This window comes from Anopheles bellator, chromosome 2 (genome assembly GCF_943735745.2).
Source record: "Anopheles bellator chromosome 2, idAnoBellAS_SP24_06.2, whole genome shotgun sequence".
Classification (NCBI taxonomy): Eukaryota; Metazoa; Arthropoda; class Insecta; order Diptera; family Culicidae; genus Anopheles; species Anopheles bellator.
Genome location: NC_071286.1, coordinates 2,287,169 through 2,312,402, shown reverse-complemented (window position 1 = coordinate 2,312,402; position 25,234 = coordinate 2,287,169). Strand labels below are relative to the sequence as shown.

Below are 25,234 nucleotides of genomic sequence, written 5' to 3'. Positions count from 1 at the left end.
TCTCACAAACCCCGGCCAACTTTGGCAAGATTTCAACAAGTACCGGCGAACTCCCCGAGACACCTCCCCGGAAGGGGTCCGCTCAAATGATCATCGGTTTTCGGTTCGGAATCCGTTCGCCTGGCCCCAGCGAGAGCATCGAACAGAGTTTGCGGATTGCAATTCGACACGCGTGTTAATGTGCCACATCATTAGAGAGAAGGAGAGAGAGACCACCGCCGCATATTCATAGGCGAAACATAATTTCCTTTTCGGTTCTCGGGAAACGGATTCGCCGGATCGGCCGGAAAATTGCACGCCGTCGCGCCATGTGAGTGATTTTCTCGCTCGCTGTGGGCAAATGTTGACACATCCGAGATTGGAATGGAATTATCTGCTTCCTTCGCGAAACCGAAGCGCCCCAGCGTTTCGAAAGGTTTTGAGGCCTCGTAGTTCGTACCAAATGTCGGTCTGTCGCTGGTGTGTGGTTATTGGAAAATGTCACCAACGCACGGCTGGCCGGAGGCGATTCGCCGACGATGTTCCGCTATCAGAAACCGGACTGGACTGGGCGTAGAGCTGGACGACACTGGCCAAATTGGTAGCCATCAGTTGGAAATCCGCTCTCTCGAACTGCACATCCAGAAGGCGGCCGAAGTGTTCGTGGTGGCCGCTTCGTTAATATTTTGCAAAATTTTGGATTGAAATAGCTTCGATTAGTTACTTTATTCTAAAACAGAAAATAAGTCGATTAGGCAAATCCAACTCCAATTCACTGTTGTATATAGGGTGAGCAGCTAATATATAAAATATATATATATATATATATAGGGTGAGCAAATTAGCGTGTACTTTTTCATTTGGTTATAAAAAAAACACGGCTGAATATTTGTCGATGCTTGAACTTTTATTTGAAAGGTTGATTTGTGGTAGAAAACACAATTTTGGTTGCCGCAAATTGGGAAATATGGAAAAAAGCAGTATGGTGATTCAGAAAACCCACACGCCGTGCAAGAGAAGCCAATGCACCCACAACGAGTTACTGCTCGGTGCGGATTTCGGTTAATTGGTTCTTCGGCCAAATTGAAGCTGAGAACTTGGACGACATTTGGTTTCAACAGGACGGCGGTGCGTGCCATGCAGCGTCAGTCACAATCGACATTTATGTTATTCGAACAAACCAGCAACGATTAACGACCCCAAGACCCAAATTCAAGTTGCTATTGCCGAAATAGGACCAAATACAAATGTACTAACGTACTCAAAAATAGGTCTACCGAATGAGCTACTGCCAAGCCAATCATGGTGGATATTTTATCAAAATTTTTATCCATATAAAATGGAATAAATCAACGTTAAAAATAAAAGTTCAAGCATCGAAAAATATTAAGCCGTTCTTTTATTTACCAAATGAAAAGGAACACGCTGATTTACTCACCCTATCAAGGTTGACAATCAAGGTGTTGTTGAGAATCGCATCATTGTTCTGTACATACCTTGGTTTAAAACGTGAAATCTTAACTCTTCCAAAAATCATCAGCCGTTTCTGTAGGTCACTGTCCACTGCAAAAGCGGTGGCTCCGGAACGAAGCGACCAATGATGGCCGACACAGCAGGATGATGATGGCCATCGGCATCAAATAAATGGCACCACACGTACGGTATGTACTTTACGGCAACACGCACGTCAATAGGTCGCCGATTTTCGCGTTCAATCCGCGAAAATGGACGCTTTTCACGATGCATTCACGAAACGGGCGCTAATCCGAAATCTAGATTCGGCCAACCGTGAGCTCCGGTTCGGGACGTGAGGTTGCCGAATCGAATTCCCTATCGCACTGGGTGGCTGGAAATTTATACATTTTTGTCCTAGCACTTGGGCTACACAGTGACAGTGGGATTGTTTGGTCCAATATCACCCGATCGAATTCCCATTGTTCCGGTTCCGGGATCTGGCACTTTACGATGTGGGTTACAATAATCGGTGTGCCAGTGGGATGGATTTACATGAATCGCCCGCTCGTCGATGGGTCCAGCCCAAAGTAATGAAGTAATGTGCTCTTGTTTTTCACAAAACTATCCTAACCATAAAGACTCAATCAGGCCATTGTGGCGCTGAAAGCATCGTTGATAAAAGATCCCACAGCCTACAGCCTGTGAGCAAAGAGAAAGACGTCAAAAGGGCTTTTCAATTAATCAACAAATGCACTCGTTGCACCAGCAATGGAATTGGGCCCAGGCCGAGAGGTGCCGAGGTTTCTGGTTCCATAATTTCGTGAACCAATCAATTCGAACATAAGCCCCCGGACTTACCTCGTGTCCCCCGAGGGTGGTACGGCCGGTCCCGATGTCCGAGCCGATGACTCCCAGAGCAGGGCGACCATGCCCAATGAAACGGACACGTCCTGCGTTCCTGCGTGCCTGCGTGTGTGTCAAAAAAGGCAAACGAATAGATTGATTTGTGCGAAATGCCGAAGCTCATTTGATCAAAAATATAAGCTCCATTCGATGGACGGTGGCCTGGTGGTGGCCCATTAACCCCCGCACACGGATTGTTCCGGGCGCCGGAAAAGCATGCACACTGACCACGGGCCCGTGTCGGGTCGGGGCCCTCGCGGGAAACACCGATCTCGGCCGGCATTGCCATGCTAATTAATATTCATGCGAACGCACTCGGCTTACGGTGGCGACGGCGGTGACATTAGCAGCTAACCAGTCGCGCGCGTCCTCGGAGTCCTCCCGGGACGGGCCCGGCCCTATTGTTTGCGATGCACTACACGGTGGCCCGGCGGGCACTGGGGCCGGAAATGAATTTTCAGTTGTGGCTTCGATTCCGGTCCGGCAAACACACGGCCCCGGAACGCCTGTGCAAACCAATAGATGGGTGGCGATGGGCTTCAAAGGGCCGCACGGCCGACGACAACAATGTGCCCACACGTTCGTAACTTGATTGATACAATGTGTGTGTGTGTGTATGTGCCGGGTGGGGCGGACAAGCATCCGATATTTAGGCCAGCGCGGTTTTCTCACTCCGAGCCCGGTTTTTGGGCCTGACCAGGATTAGACCGGATAGGACCTTCTTTACACGCGTGGGTCACGCGTGTAAGCCGCACCGCCCATGCACTGTGAGTGTTGGTCAGCCAAATATTCCGACCAAACCGAGCTAACCTCAATCCGGGAAAACATCCCAGGGAGAGCGTACTGTTGAGCGCGCGGATCTGTGGCTTTTCCGCGGCGGTCATCAGCCGCAAGATGCAAACAGCGTATTGGGCAACCTTGCATACATTAACCTTGGCTGCGCAAACATTCGACTCTGCTCAGTATTCCTACTTTTATTTCCTTAAATAATATTCCTTATTTCTAGGGAATCCTTTTCTGGCGACAATTTCTGTCGGGCACACTGTGCCACGTGCACCGTAGTCCTGGAGCCTGGAGCGCACGAACCATCATCAACGCCGCCATAACCTTACAATAACTCTAATTTCCTTTTCATCGATACGTGCGCTTATCTGGGGCTATTGTTTTCTAATAAATTTATGCATCCCCGATGCATCGCTGACGATCGGACACGGTGAAGCCTTCGAAGCCCTGAGCTTTCGAATGTCCGGTTTCTTGCTACCCGAACGATGGGCTTCTGCTGGGACCCGTGGGTTTGATAATCACTTTGAAGCGCCCGGCGAACCTGCCTGCGATAACCGGAGAACAATAGAGGTGGCACGGTGACGGCGGCCACGGCCAGCATGGCGAAAGCATAGAGCGTTAACGCATGTAACGGTCGCGCGCACACAATGCAGCCAATTTGCGTATGAACCGAACCGGTCACGCACGCTGTGCGTGAATGATAAACTTTCAACACGCAATCCTGGGGAGCCCGAGGATGTCGTACCCTGCCACATAACCTTAACCAGCCAATCAATTGACTTGATTACATATTCCAAATGGTCCCAGGCACGGGCTTGAGAAGCGTTCTCAGCATCTCGGGCACAACTATCTATCGGTCCCCCAGCTGATCCCGTGGGACTCGTGCCTGAGGCCCGAGAAGCCAGGATTCGCTCCAGTCTCTGTGAGTGTATCCTTGCCCCGGATGCCCCTCGGCGGCGATATCTATTGTTTGACGGTGATCCAGCCGAAAAGGATCCTTACACAAATCGGCCAGGGAGCAGCCGGAAAGAATGGCAAAATACTTCTTCCATTAAAACGATCCCAGGAGCGATAATAATAATAATATTACGGTACATACGGCCCCCTAAAACGTCACGATAAACTACCATCACGGACACAGGACTTCCGGTGGCCCGCCCAATAAACAACTCCGGTCGGTCGTCCGACGTCGAAATGTTATTAGTTTGTGCTTCGTCCCTGTCGCCCAAAAGCTCTTCGTGGAGTGGAGCCTGGCGGCCATAGGCTGATTCGAAAGAAATTTATGAAACCCGTAGACGAATATTTCATATTTCCAGGCCGTTCGTGAGCTCCGGTCGGTGATCGTTTTCACCGGGACGGGGGATTCCCCGCAGGTTGACAGTCTCCGAAGGACATCAGCAGCGCAGCACCACCGTCGACATCATCGTCGTCGTCGTCGTCGCTGTCGTCAGCTTGTGTCTTATTATTATTTTTTCCCATCGACGTCTTCCTCGTCCGCTATGCAAATGGATACCCTAACTTAATAAGAATCCTTTTTCCCTCCCATCAGCCACGTGCGTCACGGGCCGGTTTTGGAATCGGCCAAACCAGCCCGCAGGCTCGGAGGCGAGCCGGAAGACCATTTTCGGAAGGTTCCGGTGCTGCCATCCCGAAGGATAATTCGTTAGAGTATTTCGTTACTCACGCCGGGGCCCCTCGCTTTGCGCTCCGCCGTACGGTGCGCAATTAAAATAAAAAATCATGAAGCCATCTGGAAGTTGGATTCCCCCCACGCCTGGAACCGTGAATTCCTGCCTGGCCCGGCCTAAATCAAGGTAAGTGAAACGATGAACTCGTGAATGTCACGCGCGAATCGTGCGCAGCGCCAATCCCATTAATTGCCATCAAAATTCCAATCGCAACGGCGCAGCACTCTCAGTCAACAAAATACTTGCCAAATATTTGCTCCACGGGGCCGCCAAAAAACGCGGCGGAAGCGGAAGCGAACGTGGCCACGCGAGTCCATTTTGCAGCACATACACACGCCGATGCGAGACAATTGTGCGGCACGCACCAAACTCAATCACCAACCGCCCAGGCGGATCCCGGATTTTGGGCGGAAGAATCGGCAGAAAAATGTATATTGTAATGGCAATCGACGAAAAATGCCACATTTTACGCACATATTTGGAATGTATAATTTGAATTTACTTTGGACCACCGTTAGGCCACGGGCACAGGGCGCTTCCGTTACTCCCCCGGGGCTAGGTTCATAAGTGTTTGCTCACCTTTTAGATCACCGACGTGGCAAGGACCATATTGCAGCTGCTACGTGGTTTGCATCGTAATGGGCCTAGAGCGTTTCGCAGTGTAAGTTTTCCCATCAGAGTGACATCAACAACGACGTTTGTTTCGTTTTAGGTTGTCTGTTAAACTTGGAACTTCATTAAACATAAATGCTTCATTACATAAGAGTACAGAGATATTCCACATTGGGATTGCAGCTATTTAATAATTATAAGCTATCAATTTTATTATATGTTACGCCGCGTGGTATTCAGTCATTTTATCCTACTTATAAAAATAATTAACAACATCTTACAGCTAGTTAACTTTAAAGAACATCAGATAACTAGCTATCGAATTGTTGGGCGGATAGAATTATTGCATCTGTTTATTAGGGCTTCTTTTTGTTTGTTAATTTCGAACGAAGTTAGTTAGACTGGAAGTTAGTGTTTTCGGTTGTCTAGTTTTAAGCTTCCTTCCCATTTCCGAACTTCACATTTATGTTTAAAAATCATCATTTAATTCATCTCATGGTTCAATTTATAGAAGCTCCAATCGGGCTACAACCATAAAAAATAAAGTTAACAGTTAAGACGCACAACAAACTATTCTAAGGCATTCAGCAGATCACTTGGAGAAAGAATCGCTCCACTAGTAGGCTGGAATAGTCACCATACCATCGCCTCACCAGACAAGCGACTTTTTGCCCAACGTAGTCACCTCATGTCACCTTTTCACCACCGACCGACCCGAGACCCGCGAACCGACCGCCCTTGGTACGTGTGTTGGGTCGTGAAAATCCCATTCCTAGCTACGTACCGCAGGAACGCGCAGCGCAGGAATTCGAGCGGAAGCCTCGACGTTGTTTGGATTTTTGTCCGCGGCCTCCACGTGGCATAACTCATCAAATCAATTCAGTGCCAGTCGAGTCGGGTCGGCCGGTAGCCATGGCGACCAATTCGCCATCGACGACGACTTCGATGGCGCACAAAATCATTCATTATCAGTCACGTCCTTCCGTTCGGCGGCTCGCTGGCTCGTGACAGTTTTGTGGCACTCGCGGCAAATTAGCATTCGAGCGAAACGACGTGACACACGCCATCACTCGAGCCCAGACCTGTGTGTTACATGAACGAACCTCTCGAAGCTCTCGAACCTCTAAGGAACTCTCGAAGGCGCCTGGAAACGCTCGGTCTGGCCACCGAAAATGGGACGTACTCGCTTAGTAAACAAACGCGCGAAGTGAACCATTTTATGGCTCATCAATTCGATGATAAATGTCGATCAAATTGTGCCACTTCCGGTGTGCCGGAGGACTCCCATTTGTCCTTACAATCCCAGGCTCGGGCCTGGGGAGGAAAACAACGGTGCGCACACAAAAGGTGCTTCCCGCCGAAGAATGCTGCCATTATTTATGGTATCAACAACATCAAGCATCGACGGCGTAGCATCGAGCCCCAACCGAAAGGACCACTCATAATCAAACCGGGCCATCATCGTCGTCATGACCGTGCTCCGGGCGCCATTGACAGCGCTTCCTTTAATGTCCCTCTGCAGCGTGCTGGGTTTGTGTAAGTGGCAAAGGCCAGCGGGGTCTCGCCTGACCAGTGAACGTGTTTTGTTTGCCCAACACACACACATACATACACTGGTTCACAGTATACATTGTCCATTGTTGCGAGGGCTTCTGCTTTCTTTGGTCATAAACCAGAGCATAAATTATGGGGCCCCGCCGTTTGATAGCGAACGGAGGGCGACCCGCATATGTGGCCGCGGCAGAATGGCTCCATCTGGCGGCACGGAGGAGAGGTCTTACTCTTCCTCGAGACCGGAAACGGTGCGGCGCACCATGATAAATTGGGCCCGGGACGCACTGAATTAAGATCGTTAATCGGTGCGTAAATGTTTTGGGCCCCACGATACGTGACTCTATTGCGGCGGACTCCCGTCCCGTTGGGATCCTGCGGTCCTGGGAAAAATCGGACGCGATAGCGAACTCCGGACATATTGTTTCAAGCGTCCCAGGTACGCGGCAGGTCGATGCGTCACCGCAAAGCCCGGCGCATTGTTGCTCCACACGCTCCACGCACAATAAATGATTAATCGCCGACCGATCGGTTGCCAAAACTCGGGGTCACAATCGGGCTGACACTTGATTGTATTCGGTGGTGGCACAAGTGTTGATTACATAGCCACGTGCCGACGGATGCGATCGTCCTTCGCGCACCAGTTACTTACGAAAGCATCGCGCCTTTTTGTGGACCGCCGACATCCGACACCACGGGCCCGGGGTAGGCTCCAGCCCCGACTGGCCGACCGCCAGTCGACTCTAATTCGATATTAATGTGTCATTCTCGTGGTGGCGCGCGTGATAAACGACAGAACGGAGTAATGTGCCATCAACCGAGCGTCAACTGTTATCCGAGGCGACCCCCAACTGGCACTGTCTGCCTGTGTGTTAGGCCGGAACGAGTTGGGCTCGATGTCACAGGTCACCCGGTCCTGTCATGGTCCTGGTTCGGAGCCACTAAAGCTCCCCGCCAGGATGGAATCGAAAACGACTTTTCTACTTATCGGCCCCCGGTCCGTGGTGGTGATGCTGCTGTTGACGTGTAATAGATTTAGAACCGAAGTGGACCGTAAGTGGGGGTCGTTCCATCGTGCGGGCGAGACGATAGGAATGATTTCCACGAAATGATTAAATGTTACGCAAATTCTGCTACATCGGAAGGCCCCATCGTGTGGCTGAGGCACAAGGCATCCATTATTTGCCCGGTAGATGGCTGTAGTGATCGATATCTCGTGAAGTATCGATCAAACAATTTCATGTTTATGTCAATTTCAAGATGACACATTGTAAAAAATGGCCCAACCAGGACTAGCCAAGGACAAGAGAGCTTTTGAAGTTAGCGATTGAGCTAAACGGATCAGAAATGGCCAACAGAAGAGGTGTTCTGTTCCATCAGAACACAGCTTAAGTGAGTCGCCCAGAACTCCGGTAGCTTCATTGGGAAGTTTTAATGCATCCGGACTTTGCACCAAGCGAATTACACCGTTTTCACCCATTGACCCAAAACTTCCTGAGTGATAAGAAATTGGGATCCAGAGAAGATTGTGAACATCGATTACTGGAGTTTATCGCCAATAAGAATCGAGACTTCTACGAGAGAGCGCTTAAAGGCAACAAATTATACATCTAATCGTCACATATTTGACCCAGCTCGGACCATCTTAAATCTTAAATAAGGTTTGAAATTTCACGCAAAAATAAGGGATTTCTCTTCCTCTAATCTAATATTTTCCACTCACTTTTTGGACGGGTGTTTCGGTGGGCTTCTCGGGTGGTTCGGTCAACGGGAACAGTCCCTTAAAACAGGAAGAATAAGTTAATCCTGCTAGTGAACCCAACAAACATTGGAAAATTACGAAAGTCACACTATACCCAGCTGAGAGGTTTTGAAAGTTAAAGAATCCTACTCTACTGACGACGAATAATGTCATGGACCAACCCGGGACAATGTAACTACTTTGATCCAGGCTTATTTATTTTCTATCCTAATACTCGTATATCCAACAATCCTGCTGTCACACGACTGTCACTCATGAAACTCCACCACTTATCGAACCACGTAGCACAAAGCAAAACCCGAAGTAACAAACAGTCGCCAACCGAAAAGTACTATATTTCAACCGTGTCCGTTGGAGTCCCCGAAACCCTCGGCCCCTCGGAAGAAACAAGTTTGTTGAGCAATTTTTATGATTTTGTGGCCCAATTCAAAATAGCGCGCTTTTTTCAGCGCTCGAGCGCGGAATGTTTTCGAGCGTTGCGTTTCCGGGGAAACAACGCTCACACCGGTCCGGTTGCCATGGCAACTGTGCGGTTCCGAGACTCTCCACTGGCAACACGATGGTGGCAAAGATGGTGACGCCGTGTCCCGACGCCCGGCGTGCCTAGCGAATGGTACAATTGAAATAAAAATTATTGCAAAACTTTCGTTCCACTGGCGAACAGAGAGAGAGTGGAAGAAAAACCGGAAGCTTTCCAACGCCCGGCACCCAAACTTTTGCCGCCTGGAGAATGCGGGGAACGAAATTTAAGCTATGCCCCGGGGCTGCCATTATTAATATTTTTTCGATCATCACCGTGGATCGCCTTCAAAACAAGTGGATCGCGCGACATACCAAAATTTGGGTGAAAGTGTGTAAAAGTGTAGCATTTTCCACGCCACGCTGATGAACCACAAGCGAGCCGAAGCCGAAGGAATTCGCTCCATCACCGGCCACCAGGCGTCTCCATCACCGGGGTGCGTTCCGAGCCGCAGCCTTAAAAAAAGAAAGATATCAATGCGGGGAAAGAATTTTAATCAAAATTTGATTTGTTCCCACCGCCGCCGCCGCCACGTGGCCCGGGGCTTTTGTGATGAAATCGTGACATTCCACCAACCACGAACGACTTGCCGCAAATAGCTGACCTCTCTCTCGAATGGGGAGTGATGAAGAAAACCGCATTCCTCGTGCATTCGATTTCTTCGCTTCGCTCAAAATACCGGACCACGAAAACCCGGTACCCGGTCGCTCGTAAGAGGTCTCTGGTAGTGCTTTCAATTGCGTCCAGCAGTGCCCGAGATGGGGGTTGCCAAAAGGCATTCTTCGGCAATCAAAGGGATTCCCCGTTCCCGATGACGCCCATCGGAACCGTGGCTCCCGAAAGGCACCGTTGAATTTCTGTTTACTTAAGAAATGGCCGATTGGTAGCCATTTTAATTAGAACACTGGCGTCCAGGACTCCACTGAAGACGGCAACTCACCCTTTCCTGTTAACACGCAACATAATTCGAACCCACAGGTCCTGAGACCCCCGAAACAGTTGATCGGCTGAAGCGACTTTACGTGACCGCGATGGTCTCTCAATATTGAACGACTGACAACGGTTTAAATTAAAGGACACTTATTTTGCACCACCCACCACCAAACCCGGGGACACATTAACGGCGCAGCGTCCTCTTTGATCGTTGCCCATCCCGTGCTGCTCCGTTCTGTTGTTCATAATTTCACCCAGCGCGCCCTAGTAAATCACCGCACAAGCTATTTCCGGTTGTGGCCGCCGGCGGCGACCGGTTGTTACATCCATTTGCATACATCTGCATACGGGCTCCTGGATGCTGGACACAAGAAGAAACACAAATCCCTCCCAGGGCGCACCCGACACTGTCACCGACAGATGGCGCTATCCGTCAGGGTCTGCGCCGAAAAAGCCCAACCCGGACGATAGTGCCCGGGCCCTCAGCAGAACGGACAGAACGGGGCCAAGAAATGCAAATTTTTGCCACTTTTTGCGACGACGACGACCGGTGCACGGTCCGGACACCTACCGTCGGACAGTTGTCTAAAATTGCACTCCTAGGGGTCCTGGGAATGAACGGGGAGCGCGTTACCACGCGGCGGGCAGTTAAAACTCCGACTTATTGCTTTCGCGCCCATGTTTATTTGGCTTCTTGCTTCGCAGAATTTCGGGAATTCCTCCAATTCCGTGCACCGACTGCAATCCGTCGTCGTCGTCGTCGTGGATCCGTCGCCCGTCCGGTCCACTTTCTTTGATATTTATTTCCCGGGTTGGGCGCCCAATTTGGCGCTTCACCGGAGCGGCCATTTTAGGTGCGCGTTTTTTTTCCTTTGTTGTAGTTCCGCTTGTTATGTGTTTTCTCACCCAAATTAACATTATAATGAGTTTGTTGAGGTGCTTCCGTCCTCCGAGGGGTTGCAGTAAACATCTCACCTTCCCAGGAGTACTCCCCCCGGGGAACACTCTTCTCCTGTGTCGTCCCGGCGATGTCTCCTTATCAAGCGTGTGATGGAAGTTCTATAAATTGCCATTATCATCTGCACCACAGCAGGCCACATCAGAGGCCGCGAGGCCAAAAGAATGCTGGTCCGCCAGAGCCGCGTTTTTGTTTAACCTTTTCCCGGCCCCCTCGACGTCGTCTGTCCCCGATTTTCGGTTGTGTGCGCCTCGTAATCGCTGTGCGGGAACGTCGCATGGGAATAATCCGCTGGTAATCCGGCTACTTGTGGTACCCTCCCCCCCTAATCCGGAGTGTCTGCGGTGGCGACGGCAGCAGCAGAATGACAACAGCAACAATGGCCGGGCAAAAAATGGGGCGCACAGCGACTAAAAAGCTCATTGTGACGGAGTCAGGAAAACTCACAAAATTTTATGCTGATAACATCTGTCCTCGGGTTTCTGGCCCTGGGCCCGCCTCGGTGTATGTTTTTTCCACCACGGGCCAACCCGTTCCCCGCTCCAGACAGCCCACGGAGCCCGCTGGTGGGGCCGCCGATCGACATTGCAGTTGTCTTCTGTCACCGCCAGCGACATTTTGCAGCCCTCTGCGCGAAACCTTTGAACCCGCGGGCGCAACCCTCCGCCGCGTTACAATGGGATCCGCTTTTGTGTGTGGCTGGGCTTGGAGCGGATTCGTTGAGGAAAATTGTTAAAGTTGTCCCACGCTTTTCTTTCTCCGCCACACGGATGGATGGCGGCAAGATGGCGAATGGCGGCTGGCTGAGAGTGCAAATGGCGTCATGCCATGGCCAAACCAAAACAGACAATGCAGCTGCATCCGCTGCAGCCACATCATCGTCCTCGACTGTGAACAGGACTAATCAGAAAGGCACAGTGCGGTGCGGATGTTGTCGCGGCCAAAAACGGGGATTTCAAGGTATTTAAGGATGCCAACATCTTTAAGCTTAAGGCACCCTTTGGCTTAGTTGTATTGCTGACGAGTTTCATCGGCAAAATCGGGCAAATGAGGGGGGGAGCGATATCGTTATTCGGTGTCGCTTCCGGTTTGGGACGCATTGTAGAACACACATTGTGGACACACCACGCCAACGGCTGAATATTTGGCATCTCGAAATTAACGCTGGTTCCACCGTCACGGTTCGTCCCGGTTCGTCCTCGCTACAAGCTAATCGACAGAGAGTGGTCCTAACATAACTTGGGCGCCACACGGACCATACATCTTTCCCATCCTTAGGGTATATTTCTGAGCTTCGTTGACATTCTTTCGCTGAATGGTAAGCTACTCGTCATCGAGCGAGATTTTTAGTACGCCATTATGGTACAAGCACTACAAACTGACGGCCACCAACATGTTGTCATATAGTTTGGCATTTTCGAGTGCGAATCCATACCGAAGAAGGCAGAAACATTGTTGCCGAACGATTACTCTGGCGTGACCAAAAGTGAGACAAAGTTTGGAGAATTCGCTCAACATTTCTATGAATTGGCCCTATTAAAGTTACATGCTGTTATTGTTAGTTACAGTTTCCAATATTCATGGTCCAATATTGCTGGTCGAGCAATATTGGCTGATTAGTTCTTTGGTGAAATTGAAACTGAGAACTTAGCCGATGTTTGGTTTCAACAGGATGGCGCTACTTGCCATATTAGAAAAAAAAAAAGAAGAATCAACCTTTTAAATAAATGTTCAACCATCGAAAAATATTAAGCCGTTTATTTCTTATAACCAAATATGGAAAAAAAGAATCGTTTGTGGGGCAACGAAGGTGCTCTACGCGGGCCGACCGCCAAACTGGGTTGTTCAATAAGTCTTGCGGCTCAATATCAATCTGTCACTTCATTCTTTGTTGACAAGCCATTTAGTGTTGACGCGTCACAGTATTTTTATTTTTGGAAAGTTTCAGATCAAAGGGAATTTATGAACGAATGTTATAAAGACTATTCACCTTCAATATAGTAGAAAGATGGGTTGCTGAATTCGAACGTATGAATGGTCGTACAAGCCTTAAAGACGTTCCAAAGTAAGGACGTCCAAAGAAAAGAGGCGAAAGAATGGTGTGAACCTGGTTCTTCCGTTCCATAACGAGTTCGTGTCCAGTCCCTTTTTCCTTTTCCACTAGGGCAATGCACCCTGTCACAAGTGCATTATGACAATGGCAAAAATCCAACAATTAAAGTTCGAATTGTTGAAGCATTCACCGTATTCACCCGTTTTGGCCCCTAGCGACTTCCATCTGTTTCCAGACCTAACAAAACGCATACGTCGAAAGCGTTTCCGTCAAATGATGACGTCATAGCAACTGCGGAACCGTATTTTGAAGCCCTTTCAGATTCTCACTTCAGAGATGGAATTTATACATTACAATCTCGTTGTAACAAGTGTAGTGATGTCCAGGAAGACAATGCTGTAACAATAAAGTGTATTTCAAACCATAAAATTATGTTTTTCTTCCAAACAGTTCAGAATGTTCCGATTTCAGCTTCGATACTTGTTTTTCGCCAAGCACAATCGTCGTAGTCACGAAACATTTTAAACTGTGGCCACACTGTGGCATGAAACTAAAGTGTCCATAAAAAAGAGAGAGTCATAAAAATAAACTCCGAACAATAAACCGCTCGTTCACATGCTGCGATACTTAAAATGGAACAAGCGAACGTTACCATCCGGCCAACGCTAGATCCGGTGAAAGCAGGTCAGAACCCTCGATGAAAGGTCCTCATTCGTTCATATGTTCTAGTTAAAGTTTAAACTATTATTAGTTCGAAGGCATGTCGAGGAAAATGTATCGTTGTTTCTTCACCATCATTGTTTGCTTTTGACGACTTAATATTTCGTGGGTTGTGCTGACCACAGTAAAGCTAATCGTCAGGTAGTGAAGACGAAGAAGTGGATATCGGGAGGTCCCGAAATACAGGCGCGTTCGAAAGAATTAACCACACATTGATGTATCTATAAATTGCTTCACTGTTAGTTCGACACTTTCGTCCCGCGATCTGCTTCGTCCCCTTTGGCCCCGGGCGATTCGTAATGGCGACACTGTGAAGATCCCACACGGCCCATTACCGTGAGCCAACTGTCGTGCTCGCCTCGTGGAAAACAAATACCGTATCTCAATTATCGTAACCGTGAATAATATTTGGTGCCGGCCCCCGATCCCAGGCAAACAAATTGGTCCTGGACTCTAGTCTGGTTTTTCAAAAATATTGACCCAAACCAGGGACGCGTCGCCCAATGCGTGCGTAATAATCGTCAATAATGCCGCCAGCACAGCGCACCACCGAGGTGCATTAGGGACCCGACCACCGGCCATGTTTGCCGAGGGTGGAGGGGGGGGGGGGGCACAACCACAAAACGCTTAAACCTAAAACAGCGAACATTGACAGCGATGTTGTTAAATTAATTGTAAGAGCTTTTATTCCGCTGTCACACCGAAACACATTCGCACACGGCGGGCGGACGGACCCCCCGGATTCCGGCTCCATTTTATGTTTTAACCTAATCACCCGGACCACATTATATTCGGAACGGGATGTCCGGGACATCGCACCGAGTCCGGATCGGTTTCCCGGGGTCCGAGTGTGAGCCGCATTTTTGCTGATTAGCCACGGCAGCAGGACCACCATCACCCAGAGTTAAATGGGCCAGAGACTCAATTTGTGACACGGGACGGTGCGGCCAGAGTGTGGCCGACGATCGTCCGGTTGCGGCCGGTCGTTTGATCATTGACCCCACCATTGGAACTTGCCTCCTCCTGCTCCTCCTCCGGGCAAATTGCAAAAGCCGCCGAATTGAAACCGGACGTAATTTAATAATAAAATTTCCATGTTTATGATACATTCGCAGCTGATGCACCGGCATCCCTCCGGGGTCCGGGGGGCCCTTTTTTGCTGACGCTTCGGTGGCCCACTGGCTGGTGGTGGCCCATGTTCCCGGTGTTCCCGGGAAGACCCGCGGGAAATCACGGGCTGCCGAAACTACCGTTCGAACAGGGCCCGGTTCGCGAGCAGGACGATCGTTCGATTCGCCCCAAAATCAATTACATCGATCAATAAGAGCACACACACATTGTGCGCTGACCATCCGTGATCCACCGTCCCTGGACCAGGCCCTGCTTCGGTCCGGAGCATAATTGGACAATCATTGTTCCACGGAACGGGGAAGCCCATTCTGTCGCTTCTCGCACGCGCAATCAACCATCGGAATTGGTCCTGCCCGGGGGCTTCGCGGGCGGGGGTACCCCGGGAGGGCCTAACAAACCACTTTTCCAATCGATGTCTTCATTCTCGGGCGGCCGGTGTGAAAATTCGCATTCCGGGCGCGCCGATTATTATTTACCAAGCGTTCGAAACAAACAGAGCGGCGCAGGGAATGGGTCGGACCGAATTTGCAAAAATTTGACCACCGCGTTCGGGCGGGACCGAATTCCGACCGAATCGGATCCATATTGTTTGCACGGGAATTTGTGCCACACAGCAGCACTTTAGTTTTACTTATTTTGGAGGCTCGTTCTTGTTTTGCTAAAAGTTAAATATGACCTAATCGTTATATGAGTAAGGTTCGTCTACATTCGAGACATGGTTGGTTGTAAAATCAGTGAATGAATCGGATAAAACCCCGAATCCAGCAGAAGAAGGCGGTCAATTAAAGCTAACCGGCTTCCGGTTTAAATGGATGCATTGGCGTACGCGCAAACGAAAGCTTCTTTCTCTCTCCCTCTCGTGGATCCACCGAAAAAAAGGAGTTCCATCTTACAACGGGAACAAGATAAAGAGAACCCGTCACGTCCTTGGCCATTTTTCCGAAAACACGAGTAAAAACCCCACGCGTCCCACGTGGCGCAGCGCGGGTGTTAATACCGAAAAAAAAAACGCTTCACACGCCTTCACTTAGCCCCATTGTCCTCTTAACCTGCTTCCGGTTGCGGCGAACAAGGCGACCCGACCGCCTGAGGAAAATCGGGCCAGAAGCAGGAGATAAAGACGGGACCACTCCACCCCCTCCGCTAGCCTTGGTCCTTTGTTTCCGTTTGCAAACGCCGCCGCTGAAAGGACATAATTAAACACGATTAAATTCACACCTCCAAATGTTTGCCGCCTTTTTTCCCCCTTGTTTTATGTCCCTTTTTGCGCCCAGACCCTTTCGGAGCGGGTGAGCGAAAACTTTAACCCCTCAGCCGGAGGAGCGCGAGAAACACAAGAAAATTAGGTACCGGTTCCCCGGAATCTGGCCCCGGGTGGCCCGCGCACCTGATTTTGGGTTCTATTGTTTCACAACGTAAAAGTGCTACCGCCCAGGGCCCCAAACAGTTATCGGATTGAGTGACAAACATAGAGGAATCCCCCGGCCGGGAAACGATAAGCAGCGCGATGTTTGAGCAAATCAAAGTCACAGGGAACTGGGGTCTTGAGATTCGGGTTTTTGGGGGTAAATATTCGACACCCCAACCGCAAATCCGACACGCGATCCAGCGTCCCTGATGAAGCCGAGTGTTTGGCAGTCGGCCGCTCACTCGTTTGTTAATCCACTTACGTTTGATTTCAGCACCTCCGTGGAGAGATGCCACCGGGATTTAGCCGGAGCGCGCTCAAGAGGGCGCCCAAGGAAGAAGAGTTTGGCGCACCGTCAGCGCTCCGGAACGAGCACTCCGATGATTTGCAATGTGCAAATAAATACTGTGTGGGGCCTTCGTCGGGAGAACCACCAGCCTGCCAGCCAACCGGTCGGCGGATGTCTCGGCAAAAACGCACCCTGTCGATAGTGTTTAGCGTGGCCGTTTGCCGAAAATCCAATTATCACGTGGTCAGAAACAGGATACCGCGCGGGGGCATGACGGGATCGAGCGCCGAACCGGAACAAGCCGGAAGGTCCGGGGTCAGGCCTTCCCGAAAGGGGGTTTGTGCTGTGCTAGTTCGTTAGTGTTGTCAGTAACACGGTGCCCACGATGCCCCGGTGCAAAACGGGGCCCCCTCTTTTGCCGACCGAGTCCGGGACCACTCGTCGTCGGAGATTGAGCACATTGTAAATTTTCGGGCGCGTTTGCATTTATTTGTGAGCATTTTTGCCACCTTCCCATAGGCGAGTCCCGAGCAGCAGCTCCAAGACGGAACAGGACGCCGAGCCGCCGTTGGGGCTAAAGTTTATGTTGCTCTCGAACACACTTCCGGTCCTACGGCGGCAATGTGCGTGCGGCAAGTACGGAACGGAAACCAGCCAGCCAGCCAGAGGGGGGCGGTCGGGAGATAGAGCACAGAAAAGATTGATATATGTATCCTCGCACGTTTCCGGTGGCTGCGGTTGACACACGGAAACATCGACAGGCGGAACCGGGCGAGCGACTGCAACGCTCCCGCGGTCCCGGAACCGTTCCTTCTTCGGTAACACCAGAAGGATGTAGAACAAGCTGACGGTTTTACACCCTTTTGCCGGCAAAAGTTTTGCCGGTGCAGAAACTTTTGCACCACCGCCGCCATCGTCGCCCAGGGTGGTACACCAAGCCCAGGGTATTAGCAATAAACGTCAGCCAAGGGCGATAGAGCCCGCCGGCCTCTCAATCCGGTCATTCTTCGTGTACGCCGAGCACACGGTGTACACGGGCGGTTTCCTCAATTTGCAAATTGAAACACTTCCGGCCCCGGTCGCTCTCGTTCTCGTAAACGGCACTACAAACGGGACGGGGAAGCTCAAATACTACATGCCGCAGCTGTAACGAAGCTCGGCAGCGGGGCCGGAAGTCTCGAGTACTGCCTCCACCTACCGAGCCGCGAGGGACGGATGGGTGAGATACAATTTACTTAGTAAATTATAACTTTTCGTTCAATTTCAACTCCGGAAAGGAATCGCTTCCAAATCGACGGACCGGGCGGATGCGGCAAGACTCTGCCCGCACCCGGGCCGGGGCACAATCGGTCGAACAGCACGGGGTTCGGCAAGTGGCAAGATAAAGTTTCTGCTCGTCAGAAGACGAGGAAAGCGCTTTCGTGCGCCGGTTGGAAGCAAATGCGAAGACAACGATGCGAACACTTTTGCTTACGTACGATTGATGTTTCGTTGACTATCTGTATTTCGATAAACCGTTGTACCGTATTTTCAAATTCAAACGGCAGTCACGTCATTCAGAGAGTTGCGCGACATTTTCTGTTGCGCTTCATTTCTGTTATACTGTTATATATACTGTTATACTGTTATACGAATAACTGTTATACATAACTGTTATACCAATAACTGTTATACGAATAACTGTCATACGAATATATATAAACAAAATGTATATATATAAACATATAAACAAAGAAAAGTGCTACGAAATTCGATTTCATTTCATTTCCTTCAGACAGTAAACAACAACTGGCGACAATCTCACCGTAAACCGTAAGTTGTTCGTCGAAGGTTCGCCGGATTGTGGTATTAAACCTCTTTCCTTGCCTTAGATCGCCACGGTCGAAGAAGCTCTTCCGGATCGAGTTTGCAGCTTCGTCTTTGCTATCCAATAGAGAGACGCAGGATGGGTAAAGTATTTCTCGATCACATCGGAGGCCAGAAGCTGTACAATTGTGCTGCCTGCGAAACCAATCTGACCAACAAGAGGGAATTGATCAGCACAAGATTCACCGGGGCCACAGGTAAGAATGCCAGCCTTACCAGCTTCATCTACTCACACATGCTGTGCTCTTTTCCAGGGCGTGCCTATCTGTTCAAGCGAGTGGTCAATCTTACGTACTCTCAGGTTCAGGACCGTGTTATGCTCACTGGTCGCCATATGGTTCGCGATGTGATGTGTAAAAACTGCAAAGCCAAACTGGGCTGGATGTACGAGTTTGCTACCGAAGAAACGCAAAAGTATGGTTCAATGTGGCTCCCGCTTCTTCCATCTCACTGCAATGAACATTGCCACCCGTTTCAGGTACAAAGAGGGACGAGTTATCTTGGAGCATGCCCTCATCACCGAATCCGAAGGCTTTCCGGATGTGTGAACGCGTGAATCGTTAGATTTAGGCCCTCCCTAGTTGATAACGGGTCGCGCTGTTTACACCAGCCTTTCTTTATTTAAGCCCTACGTGTATCATCATCCACTACAAATAAATCGACCGCTCATTTGACGCCCAACTTTTGTGCAGCTGCGATAGCGTTTTCGTTGGCCAGCATCTGAAACTCTTGAAATCGCTGCGAAATGCGTTGATTCATCTTGAGGAACTTCTCCATGCAGTTGAGCGCACATTTATCCTGCGGGAGACCAGTTAAGCGTGTGAACAATTGGTGCAATAAATAGACTTGACACTACTAACTTCCTTGTCGCTGACCGTACGCCCCGTAAACTCGTTCACACAGTCTATGAAGCAGAGCTCGGACAGCTTGTTGTAGGAAAGAAGGAAGTCTGAAAACTGTTGTCGGAAAGGTAGAAGCGGAATGAGTCTGGTAACAGGTAAAGAGGACAGGAGGTTACGTACGGATTTGATTTGATCCTTGTCAAGCTGGTCGATTGATATTTGTGTGGCCATTACTAAGCTGGACTCACTGACGGAATCACACGATTTCTAAATTCGAGGCCGTTTGCGGAGTTTTGCTTTCGGCAAAGCATGCAATCCGCAATCTCGGGCTGAACTTGTTTTGACGGCCTTCGATAGACGATTGAGGGTTGACGGCCACGAAGAGAACTTCCTTTCGAACTATGTGTTTGTTAAGTGTGATGATTACGCACGAACTAATATTGTGCTATAATTTACAAACTATACCCAAGCACGTATTGTTTGACTGTGATCTCTTCCTCAAACCAGAAATGAAAATTGTTTTTAATCATTCGCTCTTCGCTTCGAAGCAAATCTCGCTTGCAACCAAACTCGCCCGATGAATTATCTTGTTTCATTTTTCCTGAAAAGAAAAACACGAAACTCAAACGTGAAACGTCAAAACGCAAATAGCAGGCTGTCAAACGTTCAGCTCGCGTTCAATCCTATGCTTTCAATCGCGTTGGTAATCCTAGTTCGCGGCTCCAGCAGTAAAAGTTTGTATTGTGTTCTGTGAATTTAGCAAGTGGCCACGCACGATGGCTCCGACCGTGCAGAACGGTGCGAACGGTGCGGACAAACGACCGGTTCGCCAACAGGAACGCAGGTAATGTGTTGAGATTCCGAATCAGCAGTACGTCTTCGCCGACGATGGTGCGTTGATTGTTGCTTTGCTTCGCAGGTCGGAGCTGATTTGCCGTGTGAAGTACTGCAACACGCTTCCCGACATTCCATTCGATTTGAAGTTCATCACGTACCCATTCGAGAATGATCGGTTCATCCAGTACAAACCGACATCGCTAGAGCGCAACTATCGGTACGAAGTGCTCACCGAACACGATCTGGGCGTTACGATCGATCTGATCAACCGCGACCTGTACCAGATCGATCACAATGCCCAGCTGGATCCGGCCGATGAGAAGCTACTCGAAGAGGACATACACACTCCGCAGGACTCGATGCGCAGCAGCCGTCATGCGAAGAGCGTGTCGTGGTTACGCAAATCGGAGTACATCTCCACCGAGCAGACGCGTTTCAACCCGCAAACGATGGAGAAGGTTGAGGCGAAGGTCGGGTTCAATGTAAAGAAGAGTTTGCGCGAAGAAACACTCTACATGGACCGGGAGGCTCAGATCAAGGCAATTGAGAAGACATTCGACGACAACACGAAACCGATCACGACTCACTACAGCAAACCGGGCGTCACACCGGTGGAGGTGTTGCCCATGTTTCCGGACTTTGCCAACTGGAAGTATCCTTGTGCGCAGGTCATCTTTGACTCGGATCCGGCGCCGAGTGGCAAGAACGTGCCGGCGCAGATCGAGGAGATGTCACAGGCCATGATTCGCGGTGTGATGGACGAGAGCGGCGAACAGTTCGTGGCATACTTCCTGCCGACGGAGGACACACTCGAGAAGCGTCGCCGGGATCTGGTGAACGAAATGCTGTACGAAGACGAAGAGGAGTACGAGTACAAGATGGCGCGCGAGTACAACTGGAACGTGAAGAGTAAGGCATCGAAGGGATACGAAGAGAACTACTATCTTGTGCTGCGCCAGGATGGCATCTTCTACAACGAGCTGGAGACCAGAGTACGGTTGAGCAAACGTCGCCAGAAAAATGCACAACAGCAGAGCAACACGAAGCTGGTGGTCAAGCATCGCCCGCTCAACGTTAACGAGCACCGTGTGCAGCGGTATCGCGAACGTCAACTGGAGCCTCCGGGCGAAGAGGACGACGAGGACATCGAGGAAGAAGAGGAAGAGGAGCCCGAAGAGGCTGACGAGACGCAAGCAAGCCAACCCGTCGAGAGCAGCAAGCCAGACGACGGCAGCGCCAAGGAAAAGAAAGCCGGCAGAGCAAGCCGCTCCAGAAGTCGCTCTCGCTCGGGATCACAAGGATCCGAACGATCGCGCTCTTCTCGGTCACGATCAAGGTAAGCAAAAGGAGTACGGCGGATTAGCGGATGAGAATTTATGAGACTTTGTGTGTATGAAATTTTCGTAGATCGGGCACAAGGTCGCAATCGCGATCGGTTTCGCGAAGCCACAGCCGCTCAAAGTCGGCCAGCCGTAGCAGAAGCCGATCCGGCTCGGGAAGCCGCAGTCGCAGTCAATCGAGAAGCCGTACACCATCGGCAAGTCGCAGCCGAAGCCGTTCTCGCTCTCGTGGTTCTGGTTCCAGGCGGAGTTCTGCCTCCCGTTCACGTTCTCGCTCCCGATCGCGTTCTCGTTCACGTTCTGCATCCGGTTCTGGCTCTCGCAGTCGCTCGGGTACACCAGTCCATAGTGGCAGTGGTTCAGGCAGTGGATCAGGCAGTGGATCAGGCAGTGAGTCAGAATAATGCCAATGCACGGAACTTGCAACTTTTGTTTCGACCAACCCCGGAGAATATTACTTCTGTAGGAATAATATAATATGCATTCTTGGACTTTTAAATAAAGTTAAAATAAAACACTAATTAAAGTGAAATGAAGATCTTACTCTATTGTCGCATGTATGGCTCAGGCTGGTCATATCATGAGAATAACAAAAGATGAAACAGTCCGTTAGGCCTTCTTAATGTTGCTTTAAAGATTTCTTATTTCAATCAAAAACCAGTTTCTGTAGAAAATTAATTTCATTGAGCTTATTACATTTTTGATAACTGCTATTTCATACATTTCAGTATTCACCCTTCTTATTCAACCTTGTTTTTTACCCTTCTTACCCTTATTGCGAATTTTCGAATGTACTGTTCGATTGGCTGAACGCTTTGTCACAGACTTTACACTGGTATGATCTTTCGTTGGTATGAGTGCGGATATGAATCTTTAGGTTATATGACCGTGTGAACCTTGATGAACAATGAGGACACTGATGCAGTTGGTCCTTATTGTGAATTTTCGACTGATTGTTGCCATACCTTTTAATCCTTATTGAACTCCAACTTACTCAACACCCTCCTCTTTCTTAATAAATGCCGAAGCTTTTATTTTGCCTGTAATATATCGTATATTAAAGCACTTTTGTAAAATCGGCCACTTTGCAGTTGTTTATTAAACAAAGATTGCTTCAATGTGTTTTGCCTTTTGACAATCGGTCGATTTTTGACAAGAAAAAAAAGAGAAAGAGGAAAGAGAAAAAAGAAAAGAACGAGACAAATTTTCTTGCATGAGCAGAAAGAGCTAAATTATTTTTTTTTTAATTATAGAGGCGTTTGGCAGTAGTAGCTTAAATTTGCCTCTTCAGAGCTAAAGTAACGTTTGCCGGTTTCGGTTTTCAAATTCGCGCAAATGATGTTAATCCAATGTTTGCGATAAAATAATTTACGACATTTTACTACTAGCACATATTTTTATACGCAATGTTCCAATGTACTTCACTATCTGCGATACACCGTTCAAGCATGGTGGCCAAACAATGGGATATCCCGTGAGGAACTCCACCGTCGATGTTAACAGCGACCGATTGAAATTCGAATCTGGGAACGCAGATGGAAGTGAATCGGGCACACCTTACGAAGAGGAGCGAACGAGATGTGCAGAGAGGCACTTGATTGGAACCGGCAAGGGCAACGCAGGAGAAGCAGGCCTAGAGGATCTTGGCGGCGAAGCCTGGCCAACGACATCCGGGCTGTTGACGACAACCTTGTGCCAAGTGAAAGCGATAGCTGGTTGTAAAGTTTGGGGCGATCCCCGTGCGTGCGAAGGTACGCAGATCGCCGGCGTTTCACGCGCAAACGCGGTCACTTACTTCCGTTCAGGTATTACTTTCGTGATATTTAACATTTATTTATTTAGCGATGCTGTTTTTAACCCTTTACCAGGTGCTCTGCGTTGGCCTAGACGCTGTTTACGAGAAACAGTCACGTTCCCAACACGGGTAGTCTCTAACGGTTCCAGCAAATCTTCACTTTCTATATAAATCTTATACAGCTGTTTTACTTCATCCCTTTGTCCCGCCGATAACACGGCGGACGTATCAGTGTGTGTGCGATGATAACACACGAATACACGCCTTGTATCCGTATCCGTATCCGATAAACTGATCATGTCATGAGCACAGCAGAATAGTCTTCTTGGGCCGTTGCTTTAAAGGATTTTTATTCTATTTAAAACCCAGTTTCTATGGAAAATATATTTTATTGGGCTGATCGTTGCTGATTGTGAACTTTCGCTAACTGCTATCGTCGAATTCATACATTTTAGTATTCAAAGATACAAAATTCAAACTTATTCTAACCCAAACTTGAATGAACAAATGAAATGATTAATGAGTTTTACCCTTCGTGTGAATTTTCAAATGTCCTGCCAGATTGCATGATTGGCTGAACGCTTTGTCACAGACTTTACACTTGTAGGGCTTTTCGCCAGTGTGAGTGCGGATATGAATCTTTAGCTTCGATGGCTGTGCGAACCTTGATGAACAGTGAGGACACTGATGCAGTTGGTCCTTATTGTGAATTTTCGAATGTTCTCCCAGACGGCTTGCTGAATGGAAGGCTTTGTCACAGACTTTACACTGGTATGGTCTTTCGCCGGTGTGAGTGCGGATGTGATCCTTTAGCCTAGATGAATGTGTGAACGTTGATGAACAATGGGGACACTGAAGCTGTTGGTCCTTATTGTGTATTTTGGAGTGACGTACTAGCTCGCTTGATTGCTTGAACGCTTTGTCACAGACTTTGCACTTGTAGGGCTTTTCGCCGGTATGAGTGCGGATATGTTTCTGTAGGTTAGATGAGTTTGCGAACATTGATGAACAATGCGGACACTGATACTGTTGGTCCTTGTTGTGTATTTTCGAGTGTACTTTCAAACGGGTTGCTGAATGGAAGGCTTTGTCACAAACATTACACTGGTATGGCTTTTCGCCGGTGTGAGTGCGGATATGAATCGTTAGGTCATATGACTTTGTGAACATTGCTGCACAATGATGACACTGATGCTCCTTATTGTGAATTTTCGAATGTTCTGCCAGAGTGCCTGATGAATAGAAGGATTTCTCACAGATTTTACACTGGTATGGCCTTTCGCCGGTGTGAGTGCGGATATGAATCTTTAGGGCAGTTGACTGCGCGAACGTTGATGAACAATGCGGACACTGATGCTGTTGGTCCTTGTTGTGTATTTTCGAATGTTTTGCCAGAGTGCCTAATGTACTGAACGCTTTGTCACAGACTTTACACTGGTATGGCTTTTCGCCGGTGTGAGTGCGGATATGAATCTTTAGGCTAGATGACTGTGCGAACATTGATGAACAATGCGGACACTGATAGTGTTGGTCCTTGTTGTGTATTTTCGAATGTCCTCCCAGATGGCTTGCTGAATGGAAGGCTTTGTCACAGACTTTACACTGGTATGGCCTTTCGCCGGTGTGAGTGCGGATATGAATCTTTAGGGCAGTTGACTGCGCGAATGTTGATGAACAATGTGGACACTGATGCTGTTGGTCCTTATTGTGAATTTTCGAATGTGCTGCCAGACTGCTTGATGAATAGAAGGATTTCTCACACATTTTACACTGGTATGGCTTTTCGCCGGTGTGAGTGCGGATATGAAT

General features: G+C 49.1%; 4 protein-coding genes across 5 annotated transcripts in view; 2 read left to right on the top strand and 2 right to left on the bottom strand.

Moving 5' to 3' along the window:
* Positions 1-18,459: 18,459 nt before the first annotated feature.
* On the top strand, positions 18,460-19,292 carry LOC131208980 (protein yippee). The gene is made up of 4 exons (XM_058201932.1): positions 18,460-18,557; positions 18,617-18,808; positions 18,866-19,025; positions 19,090-19,292. Exons 2-4 carry the CDS (start codon positions 18,691-18,693, stop codon positions 19,157-19,159), a joined length of 348 nt encoding a protein of 115 aa, XP_058057915.1. The 5' UTR covers positions 18,460-18,557; positions 18,617-18,690; the 3' UTR covers positions 19,160-19,292.
* On the bottom strand, positions 19,188-20,024 carry LOC131208981 (mitochondrial import inner membrane translocase subunit Tim9). Its single transcript, XM_058201933.1, has 3 exons — positions 19,634-20,024; positions 19,472-19,567; positions 19,188-19,409 (listed from the first exon to the last, which is right to left on the bottom strand). The coding sequence occupies exons 1-3, from the start codon at positions 19,682-19,684 to the stop codon at positions 19,278-19,280; spliced, it is 279 nt and encodes a 92-aa protein (XP_058057916.1). The 5' UTR covers positions 19,685-20,024; the 3' UTR covers positions 19,188-19,277.
* Positions 20,025-20,166: 142 nt separating this feature from the next.
* Positions 20,167-22,140, top strand: LOC131209356 (RNA polymerase II-associated factor 1 homolog). Of its 2 annotated transcripts, none has more exons than XM_058202410.1 (3): positions 20,167-20,297; positions 20,373-21,614; positions 21,743-22,140. In XM_058202410.1, the coding sequence occupies exons 1-3, from the start codon at positions 20,230-20,232 to the stop codon at positions 22,032-22,034; spliced, it is 1,602 nt and encodes a 533-aa protein (XP_058058393.1). In that variant the 5' UTR covers positions 20,167-20,229; the 3' UTR covers positions 22,035-22,140. The 2 variants fall into 2 exon arrangements, with proteins under 2 accessions (XP_058058393.1, XP_058058392.1); XM_058202409.1 differs by having other exon boundaries at positions 20,373-21,626; positions 21,698-22,140.
* Positions 22,141-23,633: 1,493 nt separating this feature from the next.
* LOC131210018 (zinc finger protein ZFP2-like) overlaps positions 23,634-25,234 on the bottom strand; it is a gene marked incomplete at its 5' end in the record, with an annotated part of 1,798 nt that continues 197 nt past the window's right edge. The window contains 2 exons of the mRNA XM_058203200.1: positions 23,634-24,070; positions 24,320-24,745. Coding sequence (XP_058059183.1) covers positions 23,942-24,070; positions 24,320-24,745 — 555 coding nt within the window. The remainder of the gene's footprint in view (positions 24,071-24,319; positions 24,746-25,234) is intronic.

What these genes read in the sequence shown, in the direction of transcription:
- LOC131208980 (XM_058201932.1), top strand. Translation starts at nt 18,691, where the DNA reads ATGGGTAAAGTATTTCTCGATCACATCGGAGGCCAGAAGCTGTACAAT. An exon ending in AAGATTCACCGGGGCCACAG is followed by an intron (nt 18,809 to 18,865) that starts GTAAGAATGCCA and finishes GCTCTTTTCCAG; the next exon opens with GGCGTGCCTATCTGTTCAAG. An exon ending in GCTACCGAAGAAACGCAAAA is followed by an intron (nt 19,026 to 19,089) that starts GTATGGTTCAAT and finishes CACCCGTTTCAG; the next exon opens with GTACAAAGAGGGACGAGTTA.
- LOC131208981 (XM_058201933.1), bottom strand. Translation starts at nt 19,684, where the DNA reads ATGGCCACACAAATATCAATCGACCAGCTTGACAAGGATCAAATCAAA. An exon ending in ACAAGGATCAAATCAAATCC is followed by an intron (nt 19,568 to 19,633) that starts GTACGTAACCTC and finishes TTCCGACAACAG; the next exon opens with TTTTCAGACTTCCTTCTTTC. An exon ending in GTACGGTCAGCGACAAGGAA is followed by an intron (nt 19,410 to 19,471) that starts GTTAGTAGTGTC and finishes GGTCTCCCGCAG; the next exon opens with GATAAATGTGCGCTCAACTG.
- LOC131209356 (XM_058202409.1), top strand. Translation starts at nt 20,230, where the DNA reads ATGGCTCCGACCGTGCAGAACGGTGCGAACGGTGCGGACAAACGACCG. An exon ending in GTTCGCCAACAGGAACGCAG is followed by an intron (nt 20,298 to 20,372) that starts GTAATGTGTTGA and finishes TTTGCTTCGCAG; the next exon opens with GTCGGAGCTGATTTGCCGTG. An exon ending in TCTTCTCGGTCACGATCAAG is followed by an intron (nt 21,627 to 21,697) that starts GTAAGCAAAAGG and finishes AAATTTTCGTAG; the next exon opens with ATCGGGCACAAGGTCGCAAT.